Raw genomic sequence first — 26081 nt, 5'->3', positions numbered from 1 at the left:
TCTGTTACCCCTTTTCCACCAAATCAGTTCCAGGGCTGGTTCAGTGCCGGTGCTGGTTCACAACTCGTTCAACTTGCGAGCCAGCTGAGAACCAGTTTGCTTTTCCATAGCTCATGGTGCTAAGGGGAGCCACGTCATTACGTCACTGTATACGTCAGTTACGTCGCTACGTTCGCATAAACCTTAGCGTGAACATCGAAGAAACAACAACACAGAGAAGAAGCAGCAACAACAACAATAATAATACTGGATGACTTCGTGTTTGTACAGCTGCTGCTTCTCGTCGCTTAAAAATGGCGATCTTTCGCGGTCTTGTTATTGTTGTTGGTCTTAACAACTCCGCCCCCCCGCTGACGTAAGCGGTTCTTTCCTCTGGCCCAGCAGAGAGTTGGTGCTAGCCTGGAACCGGTTTTTCTGGCCCCAGAGCCAGTTCTTTGTCAGTGGAAACAGAAAACCCGGTTCCAAACTAAGCACTGGCCCCGAACCGGCCCTGGAACTGCTTTGGTGGAAAAGGGGTATCTCTCACACACACACACACACACACACACACACTATCTCCCCAGTGTCAGATTGGGGTTCAGTCACTGAACCACACAGACTTTAACATTTTAAACAAACCTGTAACACAGTCACGGTCCACTCTAAACTCTGAAGGTCCCTGATGATGCGGTTCTCCAGAGTGATCCACAGAACCCACTGTCTGTTCTTCTGCACATACATCTGCTTCCACCTACCTCACACCGCCATCAGTTCATTCACAGCTTTAAGTCAAACTAAACCCAAAAATAAACTCTGATGATCGCAGTAAGTGCCCTGATGTGCCGCCACATGTTTAAATTAAAAATAAAACTTTATAACAATTTATCCATTTTAAGTTATGAATGATATTGTTAAAAATTGGTTTACCTGGACGCAATTATTCACAATGAAACCGTATATCTGCTTGTGACATAACCAGATCAGGAGAACACGGTTTACCTTCGTTACACAGAGCCGTCAGATAAAGGCTTCTCGTTCTAAAAAAAGAAATCCCCAGGTGCTACTGCTCTCTCTCTCTCTCTCTCTCTGCGTTTTTACTGCTTCAGATGGGTTAAATATAGAGAAAGAACTTCACTGTGCTGTAATGTATATGTGACAAATAAAGGCTTCTAATTCTAAAAATCTAATCAGAAATTTTCTATAACCGTGTGATTTTTACTGGCAACAAAATCCACAAATCAACACACTTCACTTTTATCAAGTTTAAATCTCACTTGGCAAGATAACGCACACGCAGTACTGACACAGATACTCGCAAACAATCCTGTTGTCATAGCAATGCAATTCTTGCCATCTGAAAAGATTTCTTTTATCAGTGAGTAAAAACAAAGAAAAACATGTCATATAAAAATACAAGGACATAATGTAAAAGACACTGTGAGTAGCTAGCGATGGAGTTTATAGGCAGCTAAAGGATCCCAAAGGCTGGGTAGGAGTGTGCTCACTGTTTACTTGCGTGCATGTGTTCACTGCTTCAGTGTTCAGGCTCATTTTTACACCCAAACGCTGGACACTCGGCATCTTCAGGGTTGCTTACAGCAGTTTATAAGCGATGTATCCACTAGATCTCAGACTCGGTGAGATGTCGGTGCTCAGGGACATTGTTTTTCTTTTAAAATAAAATCCGTACACAGTCTACAGGGACAAATATGAACACGTGAACACTCGAGCACGTCCTGTGTGGAGATTATCTGTCCGTGTAAAGGGGTTTATTTTATTCTTGAAACCCAAGAAACATTTAGGATGCAACATAACTGTGGTCCATACACTATTCATTATTTCATTCATTCATTTAGATGTTTATTCCTGGCAGTCCTCAGAGTAAGAATACAAATTATAGCATTTACAACACAAATTCTAACTCATCATTTTTAAAGAAATAACAGAATTAGATTGATTAGAATTTGCTTAATCATGCTACACTATTCTAAATTATTAACCAGAGCTCCAGGCAACCTGTAATTCAAAGTTCAATCTGGCAACCCAGACTCACAGCTGATCAACTTCCTCTCTGTTTGGTAACTTAAAAAATTCTGTTTTTAAGTTAACACATTATAAAATTAAAAGCACAAAAGAGGGATGAAGTGTAAAATGAGTATTTTTATGTGTGTAAAGTTATCCATTTATTAAAGCTAGAGCTCCTTGTTTGTGCTTTTGGTCACGTGATGTTTTGTAGTTTTCACTGCTTTTGCTTGTTATAATGGATTTATTTAACACTGAAAATGAATCTTCCCAGTTAATTAAGAGAAATGAATAAAACCTTCTTATATCAAGTGAATGAAGGTTCAGGTTATTCAGATCATCACCTGAGGAGGGATTTACCTGCACATCTGGGACCATTAGTGAGCTCACTGCACAGAGCCAGATGAAAAGTTGCTGGTTTATTGCTCGAGATGATTTCATGTTGCTATAATAGATATAACGGATAGGTGTGTGTGTGTTTAAAGGGTTAGCATAAACATATTTATTTAGATTAGCTTTATAAGCTGCTAAAAGACACCGACATGCAGAGCTAAGCCCGGAACTGTTACATGAGGACGTGTTTTCCACACGGACATTTATTACTGCCGGACCGATGAAGCACTCGGAAAACTCCACTGAGACACGTGACGGCACCTGGCCGCCATCTTACCACTCACACCGCGTGTATTCGGTTTGTGTTGTTAAAGCGTCGGATTCGATCAAATTTAACCCCAAGAAAAGCCTCTCCCCCCCCACCATTACCTCCTCTTATTTTCTGACCGTCAAGTTTATTTGTATCGCGCTTTTAACAATAAACATTGTCGCAAAGCAGCTTTACAGAATTTGAACGACTTAAAACATGAGCTAATTTTATCCCTAATCTATCCCCAATGATGAAGCCCATGGCGACGGTGGCAAGGAAAAACTCCCTCAGACGACATGAGGAAGAAACCTCGAGACGAACCAGACTCAAAAGGGAACCCATCCTCATTTGGGCAACAACAGACAGCCTGACTATAACATTAACAGCTTTAACATGAAGTCAGTTTCGTTGATGTTATAAACTCTTCATTGATGGAAACTTGAGTGCAAAACTGTTCATGACAACTGCAGCCCTAAAGTCAGCAAGGCAACCGCAGTCCACCTTCCTGACAGATGTTTATTGCGCTCCTCTTTACTGTTATTGTTTTGTTCTTTTCCAGTTCAGTCTCTGATCATTTTTTGAACGGCTCTTTTACTATTTTACGGATTTTTCTTTCGGTTTTTCTCTTATACCGTGTTTCGTTCTCTTTCGTATATTTCTTCCTTTGTCTTTAGGACAGTTGCTAAAACAGGATTGTTTTCTCGTGTCCTTTTCCTTTTTCACTTCATTCTCTCAGTCGTGTCTTAACAGTGTTTATTGGTCACATAATTCACATCCCACAGGAATCGATCCTGATAGAGTTCAGGAACTTGTAGATTATTCCTCAGAGCTCACACAGATATCTCATACATGTCAACCTTTGGTCAATCAAACCTGTATAACCAACCTCCAAAATCCGTATTTCTCTTATAAAATCCGTATAAGATGCAAGTTAAAATAATTTACCTAAAATTTGAATGATAATTAACAATGATATATCCCAGTTACTTTTTATTCAATATTAATAACAATAAACCTTCAGAATGAATACAAAGCTCCAATGTTCGACAAAAACACAAAGTGTCACTCTAATGTTCTGAATTGTACTCCATGACAGCTTTTTTAGCGCTCTGCACCAATACCTCATGAGGCTGCACGTCACAGCAAGTGTCTGTGTTGATCTTGCCGGAGTGCCCATTCAGAATCTTTTCAGTCGCTAGTGAAAGTCGCTCAGGAGGAAATACGCGTTTCAAACAAAATGTTACTTCCCGGTTGGCGGGATTCTTGCAATGCGGTGTGCACATGATCAAAAGTGGAACGAAGTCACGTTACCACAAGATAACATGCAATTTCATAAAACTCTTTACTGGCTGTCTGTGCTTTCTGTGGTGTACAGTACGTTTGTAAATGTTATGCGCTCTTTTATCATCGTGGGAATTGATTATAGCTCTAAATAAATATTGAAGTTTTTTTAAAGAATCCGTATAACTTTATACTACGTTTATTGAATCAAATCCGTATAAAATACGGACATTCCATATAGGTTGACATGTATGCCCACACGCTGTCTCCACTGCTGTGGAAACCAGAACTGTTCTGTCCTGTTGTAATGGACACTTTGCTTTCTTCTCTGTTATGCCTGTGTTTTCTATTTGGTCAAACAAACAAGTAAATAAACTGCAGTAATTTTCCTGAATGTATCCATGATGATAAAATGTATTGTATAAAACACAAACACCCCACAAAAGCCAACCATTCACACGTGTGTAAATAACATGTCCAGTTTTGTGTAGCTTACTAGGCAGAGATACGATCGTACCGATCCGACGTGCGGATATGACAGCCAGATCGCTTCACGCTGACTGGCCAATGAGTTCTGCAGATATTTCATGTAGAGATCAGTGAAACCAGCACAATAAACTTCCAGTAATGACATCAGAAATCTGAGGCACTGCAGGAAATGAAAGGGTTAATTCACCTAAAACTATAATGTTCTGTTTATTTAACATTATATCAAATTGAAAAATTAAATAAATGTATTTATATTAAAAAGTAATGCATGCCAAATATAATTAAAATAATATTCCATGAATAATTTTACATTTCTAATGAAATAAGCATTAAACACTTATTAAAGGAGGCAGGAGGGGAGTTCTGAGTTAAAGGAAAAATTCTCCAGAAACCTGTAAGATGTTAAACCTGAGGTCATACTGTTCAGCTTTAAACACTGATGTGTGTGTGTGTTTTAACAGGATCAGTTTGTGTGAAGTCAGAATTCCTCATCAGCAGCAGTGTGAGGTCGTGTAGAGGTCACCAGTTTGGTGCGAGCCAGTTTAAACACTTTAGAGCCACTTCAAATCCCAAAAAACAAGCCTGAGAAGCGAAAGAACACAAAATGAGAGATAAACTACATTAAGCCAATAATGACCTGTAGAAAAATAAACATGAATCACTGTTTTACACTAAACACCAGATCCATTAATCTACAGTACAGAGCTGTACACTACCGTTCAAAAGTTTGGGGTCACTTTGAAATGTCGTTATTTTTGAAAGAAAAGCACTGTTCTTTTCAATGAAGATCACTTTAAACTAATCAGAAATCCACTCTATACATTGCTAATGTGGTAAATGACTATTCTAGCTGCAAATGTCTGGTTTTTGGTGCAATATCTCCATAGGTGTATAGAGGCCCATTTCCAGCAACTCTCACTCCAGTGTTCTAATGGTACAATGTGTTTGCTCATTGCCTCAGAAGGCTAATGGATGATTAGAAAACCCTTGTACAATCATGTTAGCACAGCTGAAAACAGTTGAGCTCTTTAGAGAAGCTATAAAACTGACCTTCCTTTGAGCAGATTGAGTTTCTGGAGCATCACATTTGTGGGGTCGATTAAATGCTCAAAATGGCCAGAAAAATGTCTCGACTATATTTTCTATTCATTTTACAACTTATGGTGGGAAATAAAAGTGTGACTTTTCATGGAAAACACAAAATTGTCTGGATGACCCCAAACTTTTGAACGGTAGTGTACGTGTGGAACTCAGGGTGTTTTATCACAGTCTGATCGAATACATCATATATATTTATTTAAGTATAAAAAGGCAGTGTGTGTGAGAGAGAGGTATAGTAACACACTGCATTAGCAGGAAACGCTCGCAGCATGACTGCACTCAGGCCTTTATACAGCGCTCCGGCTCCTTCCTCTCTCAGCAGCGTTCGTAAAACATCCACTAAACCTGAGTAGCGTCCATCAGCAGCTAAACAATCACACACACACACACACACACACACACACACACACACACACACACACACACTGATTTTACTGTCGGAGTGTGAGCACACACCTGGAATTGATGTGGATAAAGTTTCATTTTAAATTTAAAATGAGTAAATACCCCGTTCTACTTTCTATGCTATTTTACAAAAGAGTTTCTTTTAAAATAAGATTCATTTACAGAGTTTAAAGTGTTTAGTTTTTAATAAATATGTTCAAAACTTCAAACACTAGAAATGTCATGGCTGACTATAGGGCTGAACGATCTATCGTTTTCGACTGAAAATCGCGAGCTCAGACAACACGATTTTGGGATCGTCAAAGCCGCGGTTTTTCTCAGTGCTCCTAAACTGACCCATGTTTTGTTTCATCAATAAATTGTCCTCATTTTTTACACTACAGACAAAAAAAAATTACGTTCAGGAAAGCCTTGTGGCACTCAGTGTGAAAGAATTTTGTGAATATCTCCTTCCGTTTTGGTGTAAATCCCTGTTGTTCGGAGGGAGCACTGGGAGGAGAAACTGCGCTTTCTCTGTGTCTGAGCGCGCGGGTGGGGGAGGGGCTGCTCGCTCTCTCTCTCGCACACACAGGAGGGAGGGGCCCTGCAATAGCGACTGCTACGCGCACTGCATCACTCTTATTTCCCACAGGGGAATTGTTGGCTCTAGTTATAATTTATAATGCTTATGTACATTCTTTTACAAAAGTGCAATATTTTGATGCTGCTGAGCCATTGATCAACCTTTTTTTTATGTCTGATATGTTGTAGATGGGAAAAGTAAAAGAAGCAAAAGTTTACTTAAGAAAGATGGCTCTCTTTATTTTTATTTTAAGTTATTATAACTTGTTCCTCAGGCACTCAATGTTAATAAACAGGCCTACATTTGAAATCTGTTGACCTCAGTTTTCATTCTTGCATTAGCTTTATGGAATTCATTGTATTAATTAATTTGCACTGAAACTCGGTTTAAAGGAAAAAAAATCGTGGTTGAAATCGAAATCGCAATATCTGCCAGAAAAATCGCAATTCAATTTTTCCTTAAAATCGTTCAGCCCTAGCTGACTATAAAATAAACTAGACAGGGACACTCTAACGAGTGCAAACCCCGCCTTTTCCCTATTAAAATACATTGGGCGAAAATTTCGAAGTTCTGCCATGACCTTGACCTTTGACCTCCAAAATTTAATGGTTTCCTTCCTGGGTGATTGGCAACACGTACAAAATTTGGTCCAAATCGATCCATTGGTTCTTGAGATATCTTGCAGACAGACAGACAGACAGACAGATACACACACACAGACTGACGCAGGTGAAAATAATAACCCCTCCGACTACTGTCGGCGGGGTTAATAAATTAAAGAAAATACCACCTTATTTCTGTTACAGTTGATTTCAGACAAAAGGCAGGAGAGAGAGAGAGAGAGAGAGAGAGAGAGAGAGAGAATCATACAATTTATATCAATTTAAAGCTGCTACTAATGTGATGTTTTATTTCCTTTTCCTTTTTTAAACTACTAAAATGAGCGACTTTTTAACTTAAACTGGGCGACTAAAACAATCAACTAAAACTCAAACACTTTACAATCTTACAGGAAGAAAAACACAGCCATCAACATCACGACACAAAACTACAGCTATTTTACTCAAATCAGCTCACAGTGCAGCTCTGTGCCAAATTAGAGTTTAAAATGAAATATAATTCTAATATGATCTTTCTGAAGAGGTAGTCATGTATATTAGCATTATCTTTACATATATAAATGATTAAAGATGAACTCACCTGTCTGGAAATTGGATTTGAGGACGTCAGGTGGAAGAGCGATGGCCCAGTTCACAATTCCAGCAGTTCCACCGGCCAAGAGAATCCTCGGAGTGCTGAGTCGGTCCACACTGTGTGTGTGTGTGTGTGTGTGTGTGTGTGTGTGTGTGTGTGTGTGAGAGAGAGAAAACAGGGTTAAAATGATTAAATCATGATAAATCCTATTCTATTAGGAGACAGAAATGTGGCATTTACCTCTCGCCCTCAGGAGTGAGGACGTTTTTGAGGTACTCATACGTTAAAAAATAGAGACCCGAAGAAGGAACATCTGAAAGAACAAAAGACAGGTCACATGACCTCAGAAATATATCCACAATCATACAACTTATAATATACATCACTCATAAAGACACAGTACAGCACATATGAGCTCTCAGAACAGTTAACACACACACACACACACACACACACACACACACACACACACACACACACACACACCTCTAATAAGAGTGAGGACAGTTCCCTTATACACACTGCGAATGCCCTGCTGTTTATACAGTTTCACTGCACAGTCCACTGGCCCGGTGTATTTCAGCTGCCTGCTGATGGTCTGCACCTGAACACACACACACACACACACACACACACACACACACACACACACACACACGCGCGCACACAGCTAAAACCATAAATCCATTTATTTCAGTTTTTAAGTATCAGTGACCCCATACACAGTGGGAGAGGGATTTACAAACACTAATCTAAAGCAAGGAAGAATCCAATCTAAGCACAGAACTCAGTCATATCTGATAGCAGGACCACGTACTGAAAAAGTGATGTCACTAACCGGCACACACTCTTGGACAGACCAAGTCCCTGCTTGGGCAGAAGAAACCCTCTCTTGAGCAAACAAAGCTCCTGCTTGGGCAGAAGAAACCCTCTCTTGGGGAGAAGAAAACCCTTCTTAAGCTAACTAAACTCCAGCGTGGGCAGGCAAAGTCCCGTCTTGGACAGACCAAGTGCCTGCTTGTGTGGACCAAGCCACTTCTTGGCAGAAGAAACACCTTCTTGAGCAGACCAAACCCTTTCTTGATCAGATCATGCCCCACTTGGGCAGAATAAATCTCTGTTTGGGTAGAGATAACTGCTTTTTGGGCAGACCAAGCCCCCGCTTGTGTAGACCAAGCCCTTGCTTGGGCAGAAGAAACAGCCACTTAGGTAGAAGAAACCACTGTTTGGGCAGACAAAGCCACCACACTTTGGTAGAAGAAACCCATTTAAGAGCAGACCAAAGCACCGCTTCAGCAGACCAGTCCCCACCTTGGGCAGTCGAAGTCCCCACTTGGGAATAGTAAGCCCTGCTTGGGTCTACAAAGTATCTCCTTGGACAAAAAAGTACCCACTTGGGCAGAAAAAACCTCCTGTTGGCTGGACAAAGTCCCCTCTTGGGCAGAAGAAACACCTACTTAGGGAGATGAAGCCCCTAGAGCCCTGAACCCCAAATGACAGCCCACGGGCCAGGTCTGGTCCACAAGAGCCAAATGTCTGCACTGACCCATTGGCACTAACACACCTGGCATGAAATACAGTGAGTGGTGCTCTACTTTATTTTGACGTCCCACACCATACACTTGACCTCTGCCACAAAACACGCTAGATGTCAGATGTGCGTGTGCTCTACAGTCCTCCAGAAGCTAAAGCCGTCTGTCATCTCCACCTGTTATTACCAGGAAATTACAGATAATCAGTAACTGTCCTAAACCAAGAACAACACGACCTGTGCGAAAAAGCACAGAGTTGACCAAGAAACCCGTCAGTTCAGATCAGACTGATCAGATTTGCTTTATTTGACCGGATCACTCCAGTGACCTGCTGGAGATGTAAACAGCCTGTAGCCGTCTGTGTAAGAGATAATTACTGCATGCTGTTTACCACAAGAAAAGCAAATAATACAGTTTGGTGTTTTAGCCTGATATTATTTGGTAAGTGCAGTTTAAACGTGTCAAACTAATAGTAATGTTCTGGTGTGTTATTGTGGTCTTTAAGCTCATGTTTTAAAAGCAATGGACTGAAAATCTGTGTGTGTGTGTGTGTGTGTGTGTGTGTGTTCTTGCCTGAAGTAGGCACTTGATCCTCTCTCCTGGAGCTACAATCACTGTAGTGAAAACTCCGGCTAACATTCCAGCCAGGAACGTCTGCGTGGAGCTAAAACACAGGAATCGGGGGGAGGAGTCAGAACTGAAACTTAAAGTGGAGGTTAAAGCTGATGAGTTAGAAATGTTTTATTCCAGATAACCCCCCCCCCCCCCCAATTTTATCAGGACCAATTCCCACCCATCAGAAAGGTCTCCCCATCGGCCATTACAGGCTTCCTCCCAGGCACACAACTGCTGCTTATGCAACATTAGGGGGCGGTATAACTCACTCGGAGGAAAGTACTATCCGCCTACCTCCATACTCATGAGCTCACAGACGCCCATGATTGGCTAGCGCTGCTGTAACTGACAGGAGAGAGAGAGTACGCCACCCCGCCCTCCCTGAGAGCACGGGCCAATTTTGCTCTCCTAGGCTCCGGGTCACAGACGGCTGTGACATCATCAGGATTCGAACTCGTGATCTGGAGTGACAGAGTGAACACTTTTCTGTTGTGCCACTCAGAAACCCTCCAGATATTACTGTATGAGGATCTGATGTTACATACAGAAGTTAAACGCACACTCTCTCTCAAAGCTGCTTTTACACCGAGCAACGTTTTTCTCACAGTGATTAGTGCTTACAACAAAATAATACGTCTTTTAAGAACAGTACATAATGTTTTTGGTTACTGCTGTGAATATTATTGACAGTAAAACATTACACATCAATAAATGTCAAATCCACAACAGTATATCTCCAAAGTGCAAACAGTGAGTCAGGCTTTTTGATTCTCTTCATTACATGAGGCACCTACATTTATTATCTCTTTAAAAATCAAGGCTTTGGAGGAAGACAGAAAGAGGAAGCTGTTTTAAAAAGGTAGGTCTTTAAATTCTTCCTGTTTTTAATAAACGCTCTCTCTCTTCGTTGCAGTTCGCCTCCACCCCTGTGCTCTCCTCCTAATGTTCTCCATCTCCACTGAGTGTCTCTCCTTCATACTGACGTGATTGGAACAGACGGGTCACTCTGGAGCAGCTGCTTCCCGAGTCCAAATCCAAAGAAGCTGATGGCCATCATCGGAGCCACTCCGGCCAGCGGCGCTCCCATTCCCTTATACAGACCCAACACTCCCTACGACACGGAGAACCGGTGGAGGAGAGAAAGAGAACAGCATGAGGAGGGGCTGAGAAATGACACGCGATCAGATTCCTCTGTAAGCAGGCTGTGGAGAACCCACAAGCTCAAGAACATTAACATCAGACTGTACAATGAACCAAACTCATTAAAGCTTGGACTAACGTGTGTTTTAGTAAAGCAGAATGATTTCAGATCTACGTTCCTAAAACATGTAAACTTTAACAGATGTGACAGCAAAAATGAGACCCAATATCTGTCACTGCCATTCATCATGGCAGCTAGCGATTAGCATAGCAGCATTATCATCATGCTCGATAACCAGCTTTGAGAGACTGGGAATAAAGCTGTCGTTAGCGCTTGTTAGTGAGCTTTAGCTACAGTTCTCCCATGTTCCTTGGTTCTATGGCGAGAAAAAGCACTACTTTACCATCAGGAGCTAAAACTGGTGTGACATTTTCTTCTGCTTTTATTTTCACACTGTAAATAAAATTAAGAGTTTATACTTCTTTACTTTAAACTTGAGTGAAGAATTTGACGTTGTATTTCAAATTTATTTATTATGATGAGTGAGATAAAAGTACTTTCACTCGAATAAAGAATTCAGGTATTTTTACTATGAGACTTTGGAAGCCATTTCAGGGTCAGATTTGGTTTTGGGTATTTTTTTTTTTTTTAAATGGTCGCAGTGACACCTAGTGATCAAACTAGGAACTACACTTTTACTTATTTATTTGGTAACTCCACCAGGACAAATTTAGTTGGATTTTATTTAGTTTGTGCATCACTGAAGATGGAAATAACAATTTCATAATAATATATTCTTAAATTAATTTAATTACCCTGCATTGTGTTCTGTGTCCAGACAGAAGTCATGAAACAGACTGATATATAAATCTAGATTTAAACTCACCAGTGAACTCCTTAATGAGCCATTATTCCCTATCAGTGATTAATAGATAGATAGATAGATAGATAGATAGATAGATAGATAGATAGATAGATAGATAGATAGATAGATAGATAGGGTACAATAATTTAAGACAATTGTAATTACACACAAAATAATTGATCAAAATTTTATAGCTCATGAATAATATAAAGGAACCTCTTTGGACAGAGTTTTCCGGAAGCAGTCGAGTGTTCCTGTGTACAGCACGTGCTGAGGGCCCGAGGCTTTGGGCTGCGTCTGAAGGCGAACCTGTGAGAAGATGAAAACACACAGAGTCCGAGAGATTCAGTTATTCATGTTATTTCAGTCGATGGAACAGAGAGAGCTCTATCACACTGCACACACTGATAAGACATGAGCTGACAAACAAAGGGAGCATGGCCGAGCTGATAAGAAGCAGCACTTCAGGGAGTGAGACAGCGTGGGACGATCAGTTACTCGCACTCCTGCCAATAAACTGACCGAAAAGCAACCAGACGCATAAAAAACCATCAAAATTATTACTGCTGATCATTAAAACCGTTCAAAGTGGATTAAACTTGTTTAAATAATGCAGCTGGTGGCTGTAAGCATTAACTAAGCCCTGATTAGTATCAGGAAAAAAAAATAAAAGTGCATTCAACTACTCTGAAATAATATTACAAAAAAGTACTGCTTTGGGTTTCAGCTGCATTTTTACAGAACTCTATAATCTAAGGAGTTCTATAATTTTTTTTCTCTCCTTTTTTTTATTCTAATTTTTTTTCTCTTTTTTCTGTTTGAGTGTTTTGTCCGCCGGTTGTGGTGTAGCTCCGGACCCAGTTCTGGGCGTCGGTTCCCTCCAGGCCTCGGGTTGCTGTGGGTGATGCCTGTGCTCCCAGCTGTGGACTGCAGTGAGCTCGGTGCTCATTTTAACATTGTGGTTGTCCAGCGCTCTGTGCTTTAATGCTTGGCATGATGTTCCGAGCGATGTTGCTCGGTGGCGTCGCGGTGGCTGTGCAGGCAGTTTGGGACACACCAGCGCTCTGCGTGGCGGTGCTTCTGTGCTCGCTTTGTGGATCCATGGCGTGGTGTTCGAGTGATGTTGCTGGCGGCATCATGGCGGCTGTGCTGGCAGTGTGGGACTTGTTTTCATGTGCCTTTTGGTGGGACTGTGGCTGCTACACCACTGGAATGACATCCTGACCCCTATTTGGTGGACTTTTTTTTTTCCTGCCTATTATTGTAAAGTGACCTTGGGTTTTGAGAAAGACGCTATATAAATTGAACATATTATTATTAATCATGAGTGAATGAATGAATCTGTGAAACAGAACTGGAAAGAATTCAGCAGAAAGAATCAAATATATATATATATATATATATATATATATATGTTGTTTACCAGCTGGAGGTCCGTATGGTGAAATACCGTGACCGAGGTCTTGAAAGTACTGAGCGAGGCCCTCTGGGCCGAGGTCAGTATTCAAGGCCGAGGTCACGGTATTTCACCATACGGACCGACCTTAAGCTGGTAAATAATATATTTATTTTTTTCTTTACCAAATTCTAACAGAAAACGAGAGCGCCCGAAAGGGAAAACCGAGCCGCCATTTGGAATCCTCATTCACGGCTGTAATGCAAATGGCTTCCTCCTCGGTATACAAGTGCACTTCCATGACAGGAAAAAAACTACATTTTGCCGCCTATGTCGTCCCCTATTTACAGTGGGGCAAAAAAGTATTTAGTCAGTCACCAATTGTGAAAGTTCTCCCACTTAAAAAGATGAGAGAGGCCTGTAATTTTCATCATAGGTCCACTTCAACTATGAGAGACAGAATGGGGGGAAAGAATCCAGAAAATCACATTGTCTGATTTTTAAAGAATTTATTTGCAAATTATGGTGGAAAATAAGTATTTGGTCAATAACAAAAGTTCATCTCAATACTTTGTTATATACCTTTTGTTGGCAATGACAGAGGTCAAACGTTTTCTGTAAGTCTTCACAAGGTTTTCACACACTGTTGCTGGTATTTTGGCCCATTCCTCCATGCAGATCTCCTCTAGAGCAGTGATGTTTTGGGGCTGTTGCTGGGCAACACGGACTTTCAACTCCGTCCAAAGATTTTCTATGGGGTTGAGATCTGGAGACTGGCTAGGCCACTCCAGGACCTTGAAATGCTTCTTACGAAGCCACTCCTTCGTTGCCCGGGCGGTGTGTTTGGGATCATTGTCATGCTGAAAGACCCAGCCACGTTTCATCTTCAATGCCCTTGCTGATGGAAGGAGGTTTTCACTCAAAATCTCACGATACATGGCCCCATTCATTCTTTCCTTTACACGGATCAGTCGTCCTGGTCCCTTTGCAGAAAAACAGCCCCAAAGCATGATGTTTCCACCCCCATGCTTCACAGTAGGTATGGTCATGGGCGCCGCCAGGGGAGGAAAGGTTAGAACAATTCTAGGGGCCCAGCACTGCCATGGGGCCCTTTAAGGGGCTGATAATATGCTTTTAATGATTTTAATAAGACTTTTGAAATAACAACAATGCAATATTCCATCTGGTAAAATGAGCTAATTGAACAAGGTTGTCTATTTCTTGAGTTCTTCAACATATTGTCATTTAACCCTCCCCCTTTTGCGAAATGGTGCGGTCCAGTTCTGGTAGAAGCGCGATGCGTTAAATCTGTGTGCTGATCAGTGCAACGCTACTTGCTGCTGTGTCGCGGTGCAGCAGCCAGCCAGCCAGCAGTGGAGTGCGTACAGTCTATGATCGCTAAATATGAAGAGTGGCTGTCAAAAACGTAAAGAAAGGCAGCTGAAAGCTGAGAGGGACCGGAGAGGCAGGCAACTGGTCACTCAGTTTTTCCCAAATCAAATCAAGTTTATTTGTATAGCCCTTTAAACAATAAACATTGTCACAAAGCAGCTTTACAGAATTGAACAACTTAAAACATGAGCTAATTTTATCCCTAATCTATCCCCAATGAGCAAGCCTGTGGCGACGGTGGCAAGGAAAAACTCCCTCAGATGACATGAGGAAGAAACCTCGAGAGGAACCAGACTCAAAAGGGAACCCATCCTCATTTGGGCAACAACAGACAGCCTGACTATAATATTAACAGTTTTAACAGGTATAACCCTCAACTGTCCTCATGGGGCCGTCCTTCACAGGAGCGGTGCGATAAAACTCCGACCAGACACAGGGCACCAGGATGGATCAAGCAGGTCCGAGGGGCAGAAGAGGCCAGCATCTCAATCCCAGGATCAACATGTAACTCAGAGGGACAGATTGGGGGGGGGGGAAGAGAGAGAGAAAGAAAACACATTGTTAGGTATGCCCTAAAAATGACAAGTATTAAATCTGTGTGGTAGGCTCGCAGAGACGAGAGTCTTTACATCAGGCATAACACACAACAATGGCATGTTAATATGGTAAAATATATCATGACCTGCTCTGGCTGGATGCTTGATTGGGTGATGGGAGCACACTCCTCAGCAATGATGACATGCAGATGGGACCCTTAGGGCTGGCCAAGACAATTCAGTTACATTTCACCGGGTCTGGGACATGCGACAGAATGTCTGACAGCCGATTCCCTGCAGGCTACGATAGCCAGTCGAGGTCCCCACCGTCTCCACCAAAAGATTTCCTGTTGACTCCATGTAACTCAGAGGGACAGATTTGGGGTGGGGGGGGGGAAGAAAACACAGGTTGTTAGGTATGTCCAATATCACCTGAATAAGTAGGAGCAGTATACATATTGCACTGAGTACAAGCAGGGACTCCGGCAACTAACTATGACAGCATAACTAAAAGGAGAGAGCCAGAAGGTAACACAGGCATGAGGGAGCCCCGGGACATAAAGCAGCAGCCACTACACCGTCAACAAACTCGAGTGAGCAAGCGAGTGGGGACTGACAGCATCCATACATCCCAGTTTACCAAAACACTCTATGTCTGAGGATCCTCCAGATCTACACCTTTACCTCATAAACACCATTAACACAAGGCTTGACTAAACAGATATGTTTTCAGCCGAGACTTAAACGCTGAGACTGTGTCTGATTCCCGAACACTACTTGGAAGGCTGTTCCATAACTGTGGGGCTTTGTAAGAAAAGGCTCCGCCCCCTGATGTAGCCTTCACTATACGAGGTACCAGCAGATAGCCTGCACCTTTTGATCTAAGTAGGCGTGGTGGGTCATAGAGGAGCAGAAGTTCACTCAGGTACTGTGGTGCGAGAACATTTAGTGCTTTAAAGGTCAATAGTAGTATTTTATAATCAATACGAAATATGATTGGGAGCCAATGCAGTGTGGATAAGACAGGCGTGATGTGGTCATATTTTCTAGTTCTAGTAAGGACTCTTGCTGCTGCATTTTGAACTAACTGGAGCTTGTTTATGCACTTATTGGAACATCCAGACAGTAAGGCATTACAATAATCCAACCTGGAGGTAACGAAAGCATGAACTAGTTTTTCTGCGTCATGTAGTGACATTTAAATTTCTTATCTTTGCAATATTTCTGAGATGAAAGAAAGCTATCCGGGTGATGTTATCAATGTGAGTTTCGAATGAAAGACTGGGGTCAATAATCACTCCGAGGTCTTTTACTGCTGCACGTGAAGAAACAGAAAGGCCATCCAGAGTTACTGTGGAATCAGAAAACTTACTTCTAGCTGCATGTGGTCCGAGTACAAGTACTTCAGTCTTGTCAGAGTTAAGCAGAAGGAAGTTAATAAGCATCCAGTGTCTAACGTCCTTCACACATTCCTCAATTCTATTAAGCTGGTGTCTCCCATCAGGTTTTGCAGGAACATACAACTGTGTGTCATCAGCATAACAGTGGAAACTAATACAATGTTTACGAATAATATCACCCAGAGGGAACATATATAAAGAAAAAAGCAGTGGACCCAAGACAGAACCTTGTGGAACACCACACTTTACCTTGGTACGTCTAGAAATATCACCATTTATATCAACATACTGATAATGATCAGTTAGATAAGACCTGAGCCAGGAGAGGGCCGTTCCCTTAACTCCCACAACATTTTCTAGTCTATCCAGAAGAATGGAATGATCAATAGTATCAAATGCTGCACTAAGGTCAAGCAACACAAGCAGCGAGACACAGCCCTGATCAGACGCCAACAGTAGGTCGTTTACTACTTTAACCAGAGCTGTCTCTGTGCTATGATGAGGTCTAAATCCTGACTGATACATTTCATGGATGTTATTCCTATGTAAATATGAGCATAACTGCTGTGCCACAGCTTTTTCAAGGATCTTGGAGATAAAGGGGAGGTTTGATATCGGCCGATAATTGGACAGCTGACAGGGATCAAGGTCAGGTTTTTTAATCAGGGGTTTGATAACTGCTAGTTTAAAGGATTTGGGTACATAGCCAATCATAAGAGAAGAATTATTATTTTTAGAAGCGGTTCAATTACTCCAGGCATTATCTGTTTGAATAGATGTGTCGGTAAGGGATCTAGTACACAAGTTGAGGCTTTTGATGTAGAGATTAACGAAAGTAATTCAGTTTCTTTTAGGGGAGTAAAGAAAGGTCGCTATCGCTCACATGTGTGTTCAAAATATTAGCGAATGGTAAATGAACAGTATGAATGTGGATGGATTAGCCTATAAATAATGTATATTTTATAAAGCCATACAGATACAGTGATGTATGCAAGTTGTGTCAACACATGAACGAATGAACTCCATACTAAGTAGCCCAATTTTGCACACTTGAATGAAGAAGAGTTCAAAGCAGTGTGTTAAATAATGTTGGTTATGTTTATTTACAGTCAACTCAATAATAACTGCTGCATCTTTCACCATTTTATTTCCTTTTTTCTTTTTATGTATGGGCTTATATTGGCCTGAATTATGTCGGGGCTTATACTGCCATCTACTGGTCAAACAATATAAAAGTGTAAATTAGAAAACAAGGTCAAAAACTCCTGGTCCATGGAGGGGCAACCACCAGTCTAACTCTGCTTACGCTCAAATTTCTGTCTAGACACACTTTGCTTTGAACATATTCCCTTTTTGCAGAACAGTACACACAGCTTTCTACCTAACACATAACAATCCATGGGATTTCCATTGGTGTTTTGAGGCTGGGTAGAAAACTTTTTCTATGATTTATTAGCAGTCACATCACACATCTCATCTCATTATCTGTAGCTGCTTTATCCTGTTCTACAGGGTCGCAGGCGAGCTGGAGCCTATCCCAGCTGACTACGGGCGAAAGGCGGGGTACACCCTGGACAAGTCGCCAGGTCATCACAGGGCTGACACATAGACACAGACAACCATTCACACTCACATTCACACCTACGCTCAATTTAGAGTCACCAGTTAACCTAACCTGCATGTCTTTGGACTGTGGGGGAAACCGGAGCACCCGGAGGAAACCCACGCGGACACGGGGAGAACATGCAAACTCCACACAGAAAGGCCCTCGCCGGCCACGGGGCTCGAACCCGGACCTTCTTGCTGTGAGGCGACAGCGCTAACCACTACACCACCGTGCTGCCGCCCACATCACACATTTCACTACCAATTGTTCTAGCACAAGAAGGCATGTGGCAAAATCTTGCATTTTCATTTGTGATTGTAAATGCAACAGAATTAGTCACTGACCAGTTTTCATCTAGTCCCTGGTAGGTTAATACATAAAATGGAATAACAAAGTCACAAACTCAAGGTCCATGGGCTATCAAAAGTCAAATGATGACAATAGTGCAATTGTGACGAGGGTGGGCAAAGTTGGGGGGCCCAAAATTCTAATCTTTCATGGGCCCAAAATTTCTGGCAGTGCCCCTGGGTATGGTGTTCTTTGGATGCAACTCAGCATTCTTTCTCCTCCAAACACGACAAGTTGAGTTTTTACCAAAAAGTTCTATTTTGGTTTCATCTGACCATATGACATTCTCCCAATCCTCTTCTGGATCATCCAAATGCTCTCTAGCAAACTTCAGACGGGCCTGGACATGTACTGGCTTAAGCAGGGGGACACGTCTGGCACTGCAGGATTTGAGTCCCTGGCGGCGTAGTGTGTTACTGATGGTAGCCTTTGTTACTTTGGTCCCAGCTCTCTGCAGGTCATTCACTAGGTCCCCCCGTGTGGTTCTGGGATTTTTGCTCACCGTTCTTGTGATCATTTTGACCCCACGGGGTGAGATCTTGCGTGGAGCCCCAGATCGAGGGAGATTATCAGTGGTCTTGTATGTTTTCCATTTTCTAATAATTGCTCCCACAGTTGATTTCTTCACACCAAGCTGCTTACCTATTGCAGATTCAGTCTTCCCAGCCTGGTGCAGGACTACAATTTTGTTTCTGGTGTCCTTTGACAGCACTTTGGTCTTGGCCATAGTGGAGTTTGGAGTGTGACTGTTTGAGATTGTGGACAGGTGTCTTTTATACTGATAACGAGTTCAAACAGGTGCCATTAATACAGGTAACGAGTGGAGGACAGAGGAGCCTCTTAAAGAAGAAGTTACAGGTCTGTGAGAGCCAGAAATCTTGCTTGTTTGTAGGTGACCAAATACTTATTTTACCGAGGAATTTACCAATTAATTCATTAAAAATCCTACAATGTGATTTCCTGGATTCTTTCCCCCCATTCTGTCTCTCATAGTTGAAGTGTACCTATGATGAAAATTACAGGCCTCTCTCATCTTTTTAAGTGGGAGAACTTGCACAATTGGTGGCTGACTAAATACTTTTTTGCCCCGCTGTATACAAATAGGAGTCATTCAGGATTCAGCCATGTTTTTGCTCGGCGTTAGCAAATTACAGGTTTTTAGCTTTCTCCTGAAATGCTTTCTCTTATTTCTTCTTCCTCAGGGGAGTAAAACTCGCTTTCGCTGTGAACACTGTCGTTATCGCTATCCATGCTGTGAAATTAATGCTATTCTCCTGAGAAATGCTGGCAAAAATTTATAAGACTTTTGATAATTTTATAAATAAATCTTATGAGTAAATAGAATACAAATCCGCACACTTGAAGTCTGTGCAATGATTTCTTTACTGAGATAGCAAGCTTTCGGTCGCTAGACCTTCATCAGGCAGAGTGCATAGTCCAACAAACAGTGCTGAGTTAATACATCTTAATTAGGAGCACCTGTAGTCAGTGCTGCAGCCACTCTGTGTCAGTAGAGCATCATGGGAAATGTAGTGAAAATAGTCATGAACCATATACAAAAAAGAAAAAAGAACAAGTCCATGCTGTGTACACATCAGGCTCCCGCCATCATAAAACAAAGCATAAACAGTTCAACATTCAATAAACAATTCAGAATTAAATAAATACACTCATGTCAAAATCCTCGTTTAGACCTGATGGTTGTAGTGCTTCTAATGTATATATCCAAAAGAGTTCCCGTTGGCATAACTTCTTGTCACCGTCACCCCCTCTGTGTAAGGTGACTTGTTCTATACCTCTAAATCTGAGTGAGGAAACAGGATGTGACTGATCATTAAAGTGACGGGCAACAGGATAGTTTACATCTTTCCTCCTAATAGAACGCTTATGTTCGCTAATTCTTTGTTTCAGAGGGCGGATGGTTTTACCTATGTAAATTTTGTCACATGGACATGTTAACATATATATATAACATTCTTTGTGTTACATGTGATGATCCCCATGATTCCAAAGGTTTTCCCAGTTCTAGGGTGCTTAAAAGTGTTTGTTTTCACTGAGTTGTGACAATGAGCACAATTTCCACAGGGATAATTCCCTTCTCTAATGGGGAGTTAATAGAGTCTGTGTCGGAGGAGGTAAGATGGTAGCTCTGACCAATTTATTACGAAGGTTTGGTCCTCTTTTGTAAACAAAAAGAGGTGGATCCTGAAAAAGTGCAAACAAGACTGGATCTGTGGTTAGAATATGCCAGTGTTTCATAATTGTTTTTTTGATAATGTGGGCCTGTATGTGGGTTTTTTTGAACAGAAATTTGTTTTTAACCCAGATGAGCACTAGTAGCTAAAAGAAAAGTATTACGGTCAATTTCTTTCTTGTATAATGATGTGATAAGGCTCCCATTACTTAGCATAATCCACATATCCAGAAATGATACACGTGATTGATCAGAATCCAGAGTAAATTTTAAATCAGAGTTACAACTATTCAGATATGTACCAAATGCACACAGTTCTTCATTAGTTCCTTGAAACACACAGAAAACATCATCCAGGAAATGATACCATTTAAGGATTTTTTGACTCTTAGGGTTTACATCTGGGTTAAAAACAAATTTCTGTTCAAAAAAACCCACATACAGGTTGGCATAATCTGGAGCAAAAGTGGAGCCCATAGATGTCCCTTTAAGTTGTAGGTAGAATTCCTTATCACATCATTATATAAGAAAGAAATTGACCGTAATACTTTTCTTTTAGCTACTAGTGCTCATCCTAGAGCTTTAAAGAATGGCTTACCTAAAAGCCATTTTATATAGATGAAGAAGACTCTGCCACTCTAACAAAGATTTTATAGAGAAGGCAGTAGAAATGAAACAGCGGTTTCTAGAACGAGGTTATACTGCTGTGTTGATGAAGCATATTACAATGCTCTTTCTAAGTCCAGAGCTGACCTTTTGAAAAAAAAGTGTAAAAAAAGAAAGACACTTTTCAGTCTCTTGTATCACTACATACACTCCCCAGACCCACATTATCAAAAAAACAATTATGAAATACTGGCATATTCTAACCACAGATCCAGCCTTGTTTGCACTTTTTCAGGATCCACCTCTTTTTGTTTAAAAAAAAGATCTGACTACAGGTGCTCCTAATTAAGATGTATTAACTCAGCACTGTTTGTTGGACTATGCACTCTGCCTGATGAAGGTCTAGCGACCGAAAGCTTGCTATCTCAGTAAAGAAATCATTGCACAGACTTCAAGTGTGCGGATTTGTATTCTATTTACTCATAAGATTTATTTATAAAATTATCAAAAGTCTTATAAATTTTTGCCAGCATTTCTCAGGAGAATAGCATTAATTTCACAGCATGGATAGCGATAACGACAGTGTTCACAGCAAAAGCGAGTTTTACTCCCCTGAGGAAGAAGAAATAAAAGAAAACATTTCAGGAGAAAGCTAAAAACCTGTAATTTGCTAACGCCAAGCAAAAACATGGCTGAATCCTGAATGACTCCTATTTGTATACAGCGGGGCAAAAAAGTATTTAGTCAGCCACCAATTGTGCAAGTTCTCCCACTTAAAAAGATGAGAGAGGCCTGTAATTTTCATCATAGGTACACTTCAACTATGAGAGACAGAATGGGGGGAAAGAATCCAGGAAATCACATTGTAGGATTTTTAATGAATTAATTGGTAAATTCCTCGGTAAAATAAGTATTTGGTCACCTTCAAACAAGCAAGATTTCTGGCTCTCACAGACCTGTAACTTCTTCTTTAAGAGGCTCCTCTGTCCTCCACTCGTTACCTGTATTAATGGCACCTGTTTGAACTCGTTATCAGTATAAAAGACACCTGTCCACAACCTCAAACAGTCACACTCCAAACTCCACTATGGCCAAGACCAAAGAGCTGTCAAAGGACACCAGAAACAAAATTGTAGACCTGCACCAGGCTGGGAAGACTGAATCTGCAATAGGTAAGCAGCTTGGTGTGAAGAAATCAACTGTGGGAGCAATTATTAGAAAATGGAAGACATACAAGACCACTGATAATCTCCCTCGATCTGGGGCTCCACGCAAGATCTCACCCCGTGGAGTCAAAATGATCACAAGAACGGTGAGCAAAAATCCCAGAACCACACGGGGGGACCTAGTGAATGACCTGCAGAGAGCTGGGACCAAAGTAACAAAGGCTACCATCAGTAACACACTACGCCGCCAGGGACTCAAATCCTGCAGTGCCAGACGTGTCCCCCTGCTTAAGCCAGTACATGTCCAGGCCCGTCTGAAGTTTGCTAGAGAGCATTTGGATGATCCAGAAGAGGATTGGGAGAATGTCATATGGTCAGATGAAACCAAAATAGAACTTTTTGGTAAAAACTCAACTTGTCCTGTTTGGAGGAGAAAGAATGCTGAGTTGCATCCAAAGAACACCATACCCAGGGGCGCCGCCAGAAATTTTGGGCCCCATGAAAGATTAGAATTTTGGGCCCCCCAACTTTGCCCACCCTCGTCACAATTGCACTATTGTCATTATTTGACTTTTGATAGCCCATGGACCTTGAGTTTGTGACTTTGTTATTCCATTTTATGTATTAACCTACCAGGGACTAGATGAAAACTGGTCAGTGACTAATTCTGTTGCATTTACAATCACAAATGAAAATTCAAGATTTTGCCACATGCCTTCTTGTGCTACGACAATTGGTAGTGAAATGTGTGATGTGAAAGCTTTCACTTAATCCTGCACCTTGCCACAGATGAGCGGTGATCTTTGATTCCTTTATAAATAAATCTTATAAAAAAAGATAAATGTTGAGAAAAAATGCTACTATGTTTGTTGTTGTTGTGAACGAGCGAGTCGCCAGAGGTCGGTAACTGGGGTCCGTACCGTAGGATAGTGTTGTGCATGAGCGCGTTCAAAAGAACGCGTTCATTGAACACGCTCATTTTTCCATGAACTTTGAACTGAACGCAACAACTTTGTAATGAAAGAACTTGAACGTGAATTCGTTCAAATTATGCGACATGAACGTCAAACATGAAGATGAATGAAACATGAAACCTGATGAATCGAGTGGCACGTCTACTTGCAAGATATTTTATGTTCTACTACTTCACTGTCAGTCTGATGTTGTTGTCACTCACTGCCCTGAGGTGCCGCGTGTGTGCAATGCATCATGGATAACGTAGTGTGAAGCCGGAGATAGTGGATGGCTCTATGATTTGGCTCCATACTACGTTACCCATGATGCAGCAGAGCAGAGTAGGCGTAACCCAGCATTCCCTAGCTACAGGCAGCAGACAGCGCGCACACCACAGCCGGCGCACACTCACAGCAACATGGCCAGTGAAAGTTCAAGTAGCGGCACGGAGAACACAGATGAGACAGATTCTCCTCATGGTTATTTACAGCCATTTTACACAATTTCACACAAAGACTCAGACGGTAAAAACCTTACCTTTCTGTGTAAGCTCTGTCCACCTTTCCTGAAAAAAACAAGTAAGAACATCGACAACGTCGTTCTCAAATTTGAAACGACACATTGAGTTGAAGCATCTGTCCAGTTTCAAAGCATGTATGCAAGTCCTCGAGGATCAGAAGGGAAAGGGCAAGAAGATCCCCTGCCAAAATCCCAAAATCCAAGTCACACTGCCTGCAGCCTTCAAGAGGACCACTGTCTCCCAGCAGCAGGTAGATAAACTGATTATTGACTACATTGTGGAAGATTTACAACCACTAAGCAAAGTTGAGAAACCCTCGTTAATCAGACTAGTTTATTAGAAGTTACTGTTAGTTGAAACTGAAAGCATTTGTTTGAAGTCACGTGTAACGTTTTGGTGCAGTGGTTGAGTCAGTGAAGAAATCAAAATATTTTGTCCTTTTTCCATATATAGTATGTACAATAACTTCCATTTTGTGTGATAGAATATAATATCTATAATATGTGAGTAGTTTTGAGCTAGAATGTAGCATATGATTTTAGTCTTTATTTTCATATCCCGCCTAAAAGTAAAATGAACTGAACTTTGAACTAGTTCAGAATTAAAACTGTGAACTATGAATGTGACCAGTTCACTTTTAACATGTTTGAACTGAACTTGAACTAGTTCAAAAAAAGTGTGATCTTGCACAACACTGCCGTAGGATACGGACCCGCTTGTCAGCCAATCAGAGCGCAGGATTTGGACCGCGAAAAAAAAAACTTAATACTTCAGCAAAGTCATGCGACTTTCATTCACTGGTGATTTTTGTTTTAAAAGTCTGATGAGCCACTAAAACTCCTGAAACGTGTGCAAGTTTCTGATTAGAAAAGTTTTACACCACATGACCTGTAAGAGAGGGGGACTACAACCTGAAACAAACCATCTCTAAACATGGGGGGCGGGGTCTGTGGTCACTTTCATGGTCACACGCAATCCTCTTTACTTGTGATTTTGGTGTGAAAACTTGGTGTGATTGAGATTCCAGTCACTACAAGATACACATCATGACCTGGAGAAGCCCTCCACCTCCCCAACACACCCGAGTCACCTAATCACCTCATTAACACGTCTTCCAGAGGGAGGTGTGTGTTAGCTGGAACATTACAATGTGCAAGACACCTCCTCATATTCTCTCTCTTTCTCTCTGTCCCCTCAAACTCTCTCTTTCTCTCTGTCCCCTCATACTCTCTCTTTCTCTCTGTCCCCTCATACTCTCTCTTTCTCTCTGTCCCCTCATACTCTCTCTTTCTCTCTGTCCCCTCATACTCTTCTCTCTCTCTCATCTCTCTCTCTGTCCTCTCATACTCTCTTTCTCTCTGTCCCTCATACTCTCTTTCTCTCTGTCCTCTCATACTCTCTCTTTCTCTCTGTCCTCTCATACTCTCTCTTTCTCTCTGTACTCTCATACTCTCTCTTTCTCTCTGTCCTCTCATACTCTCTCTTTCTCTCTGTCCCCTCATACTCTCTCTTTCTCTCTGTCCCCTCATACTCTCTCTTTCTCTCTGTCCCCTCATACTCTCTCTTTCTCTCTGTCCCCATACTCTCTCTTTCTCTCTGTCCTCTCATACTCTCTTTCTCTCTGTCCCCTCATACTCTCTCTTTCTCTCTGTCCCCCATACTCTCTCTTTCTCTCTGTCCTCTCATACTCTCTCTTTCTCTCTGTCCCCTCATACTCTCTTTCTCTCTGTCCCCCCATACTCTCTCTTTCTCTCTGTCCCCCCATACTCTCTCTTTCTCTCTGTCCCCCCATACTCTCTCTTTCTCTCTGTCCCCCCATACTCTCTCTTTCTCTCTGTCCCCCTCATACTCTCTCTTTCTCTCTGTCCCCCTCATACTCTCTCTTTCTCTCTGTCCCCCTCATACTCTCTCTTTCTCTCTGTCCCCCATACTCTCTCTTTCTCTCTGTCCTCTCATACTCTCTCTTTCTCTCTGTCCTCTCATACTCTCTCTTTCTCTCTGTCCCCTCATACTCTCTTTCTCTCTGTCCTCTCATACTCTCTTTCTCTCTGTCCCCCCATACTCTCTCTTTCTCTCTGTCCCCCCATACTCTCTCTTTCTCTCTGTCCCCCCATACTCTCTCTTTCTCTCTGTC

General features: G+C 41.7%; 1 protein-coding gene across 1 annotated transcript in view; it reads right to left on the bottom strand.

Moving 5' to 3' along the window:
• Positions 1 to 4716: 4716 nt before the first annotated feature.
• Positions 4717 to 26081, bottom strand: part of si:dkey-150i13.2 (mitochondrial carnitine/acylcarnitine carrier protein) — a 77058-nt gene continuing 55693 nt past the window's right edge. The window contains exons 2-9 of the mRNA XM_060937103.1: positions 12046 to 12138; positions 10807 to 10934; positions 9782 to 9872; positions 8163 to 8280; positions 7917 to 7989; positions 7683 to 7792; positions 5760 to 5881; positions 4717 to 4996 (exon numbers count right to left, since the gene is read on the bottom strand). Coding sequence (XP_060793086.1) covers positions 4934 to 4996; positions 5760 to 5881; positions 7683 to 7792; positions 7917 to 7989; positions 8163 to 8280; positions 9782 to 9872; positions 10807 to 10934; positions 12046 to 12138 — 798 coding nt within the window. The 3' untranslated portion in view covers positions 4717 to 4933. The remainder of the gene's footprint in view (positions 4997 to 5759; positions 5882 to 7682; positions 7793 to 7916; positions 7990 to 8162; positions 8281 to 9781; positions 9873 to 10806; positions 10935 to 12045; positions 12139 to 26081) is intronic.

Source organism: Neoarius graeffei, chromosome 13 (assembly GCF_027579695.1).
Source record: "Neoarius graeffei isolate fNeoGra1 chromosome 13, fNeoGra1.pri, whole genome shotgun sequence".
Taxonomy (NCBI): Eukaryota; Metazoa; Chordata; class Actinopteri; order Siluriformes; family Ariidae; genus Neoarius; species Neoarius graeffei.
This window is presented reverse-complemented; position numbering and strand designations above follow the sequence as displayed.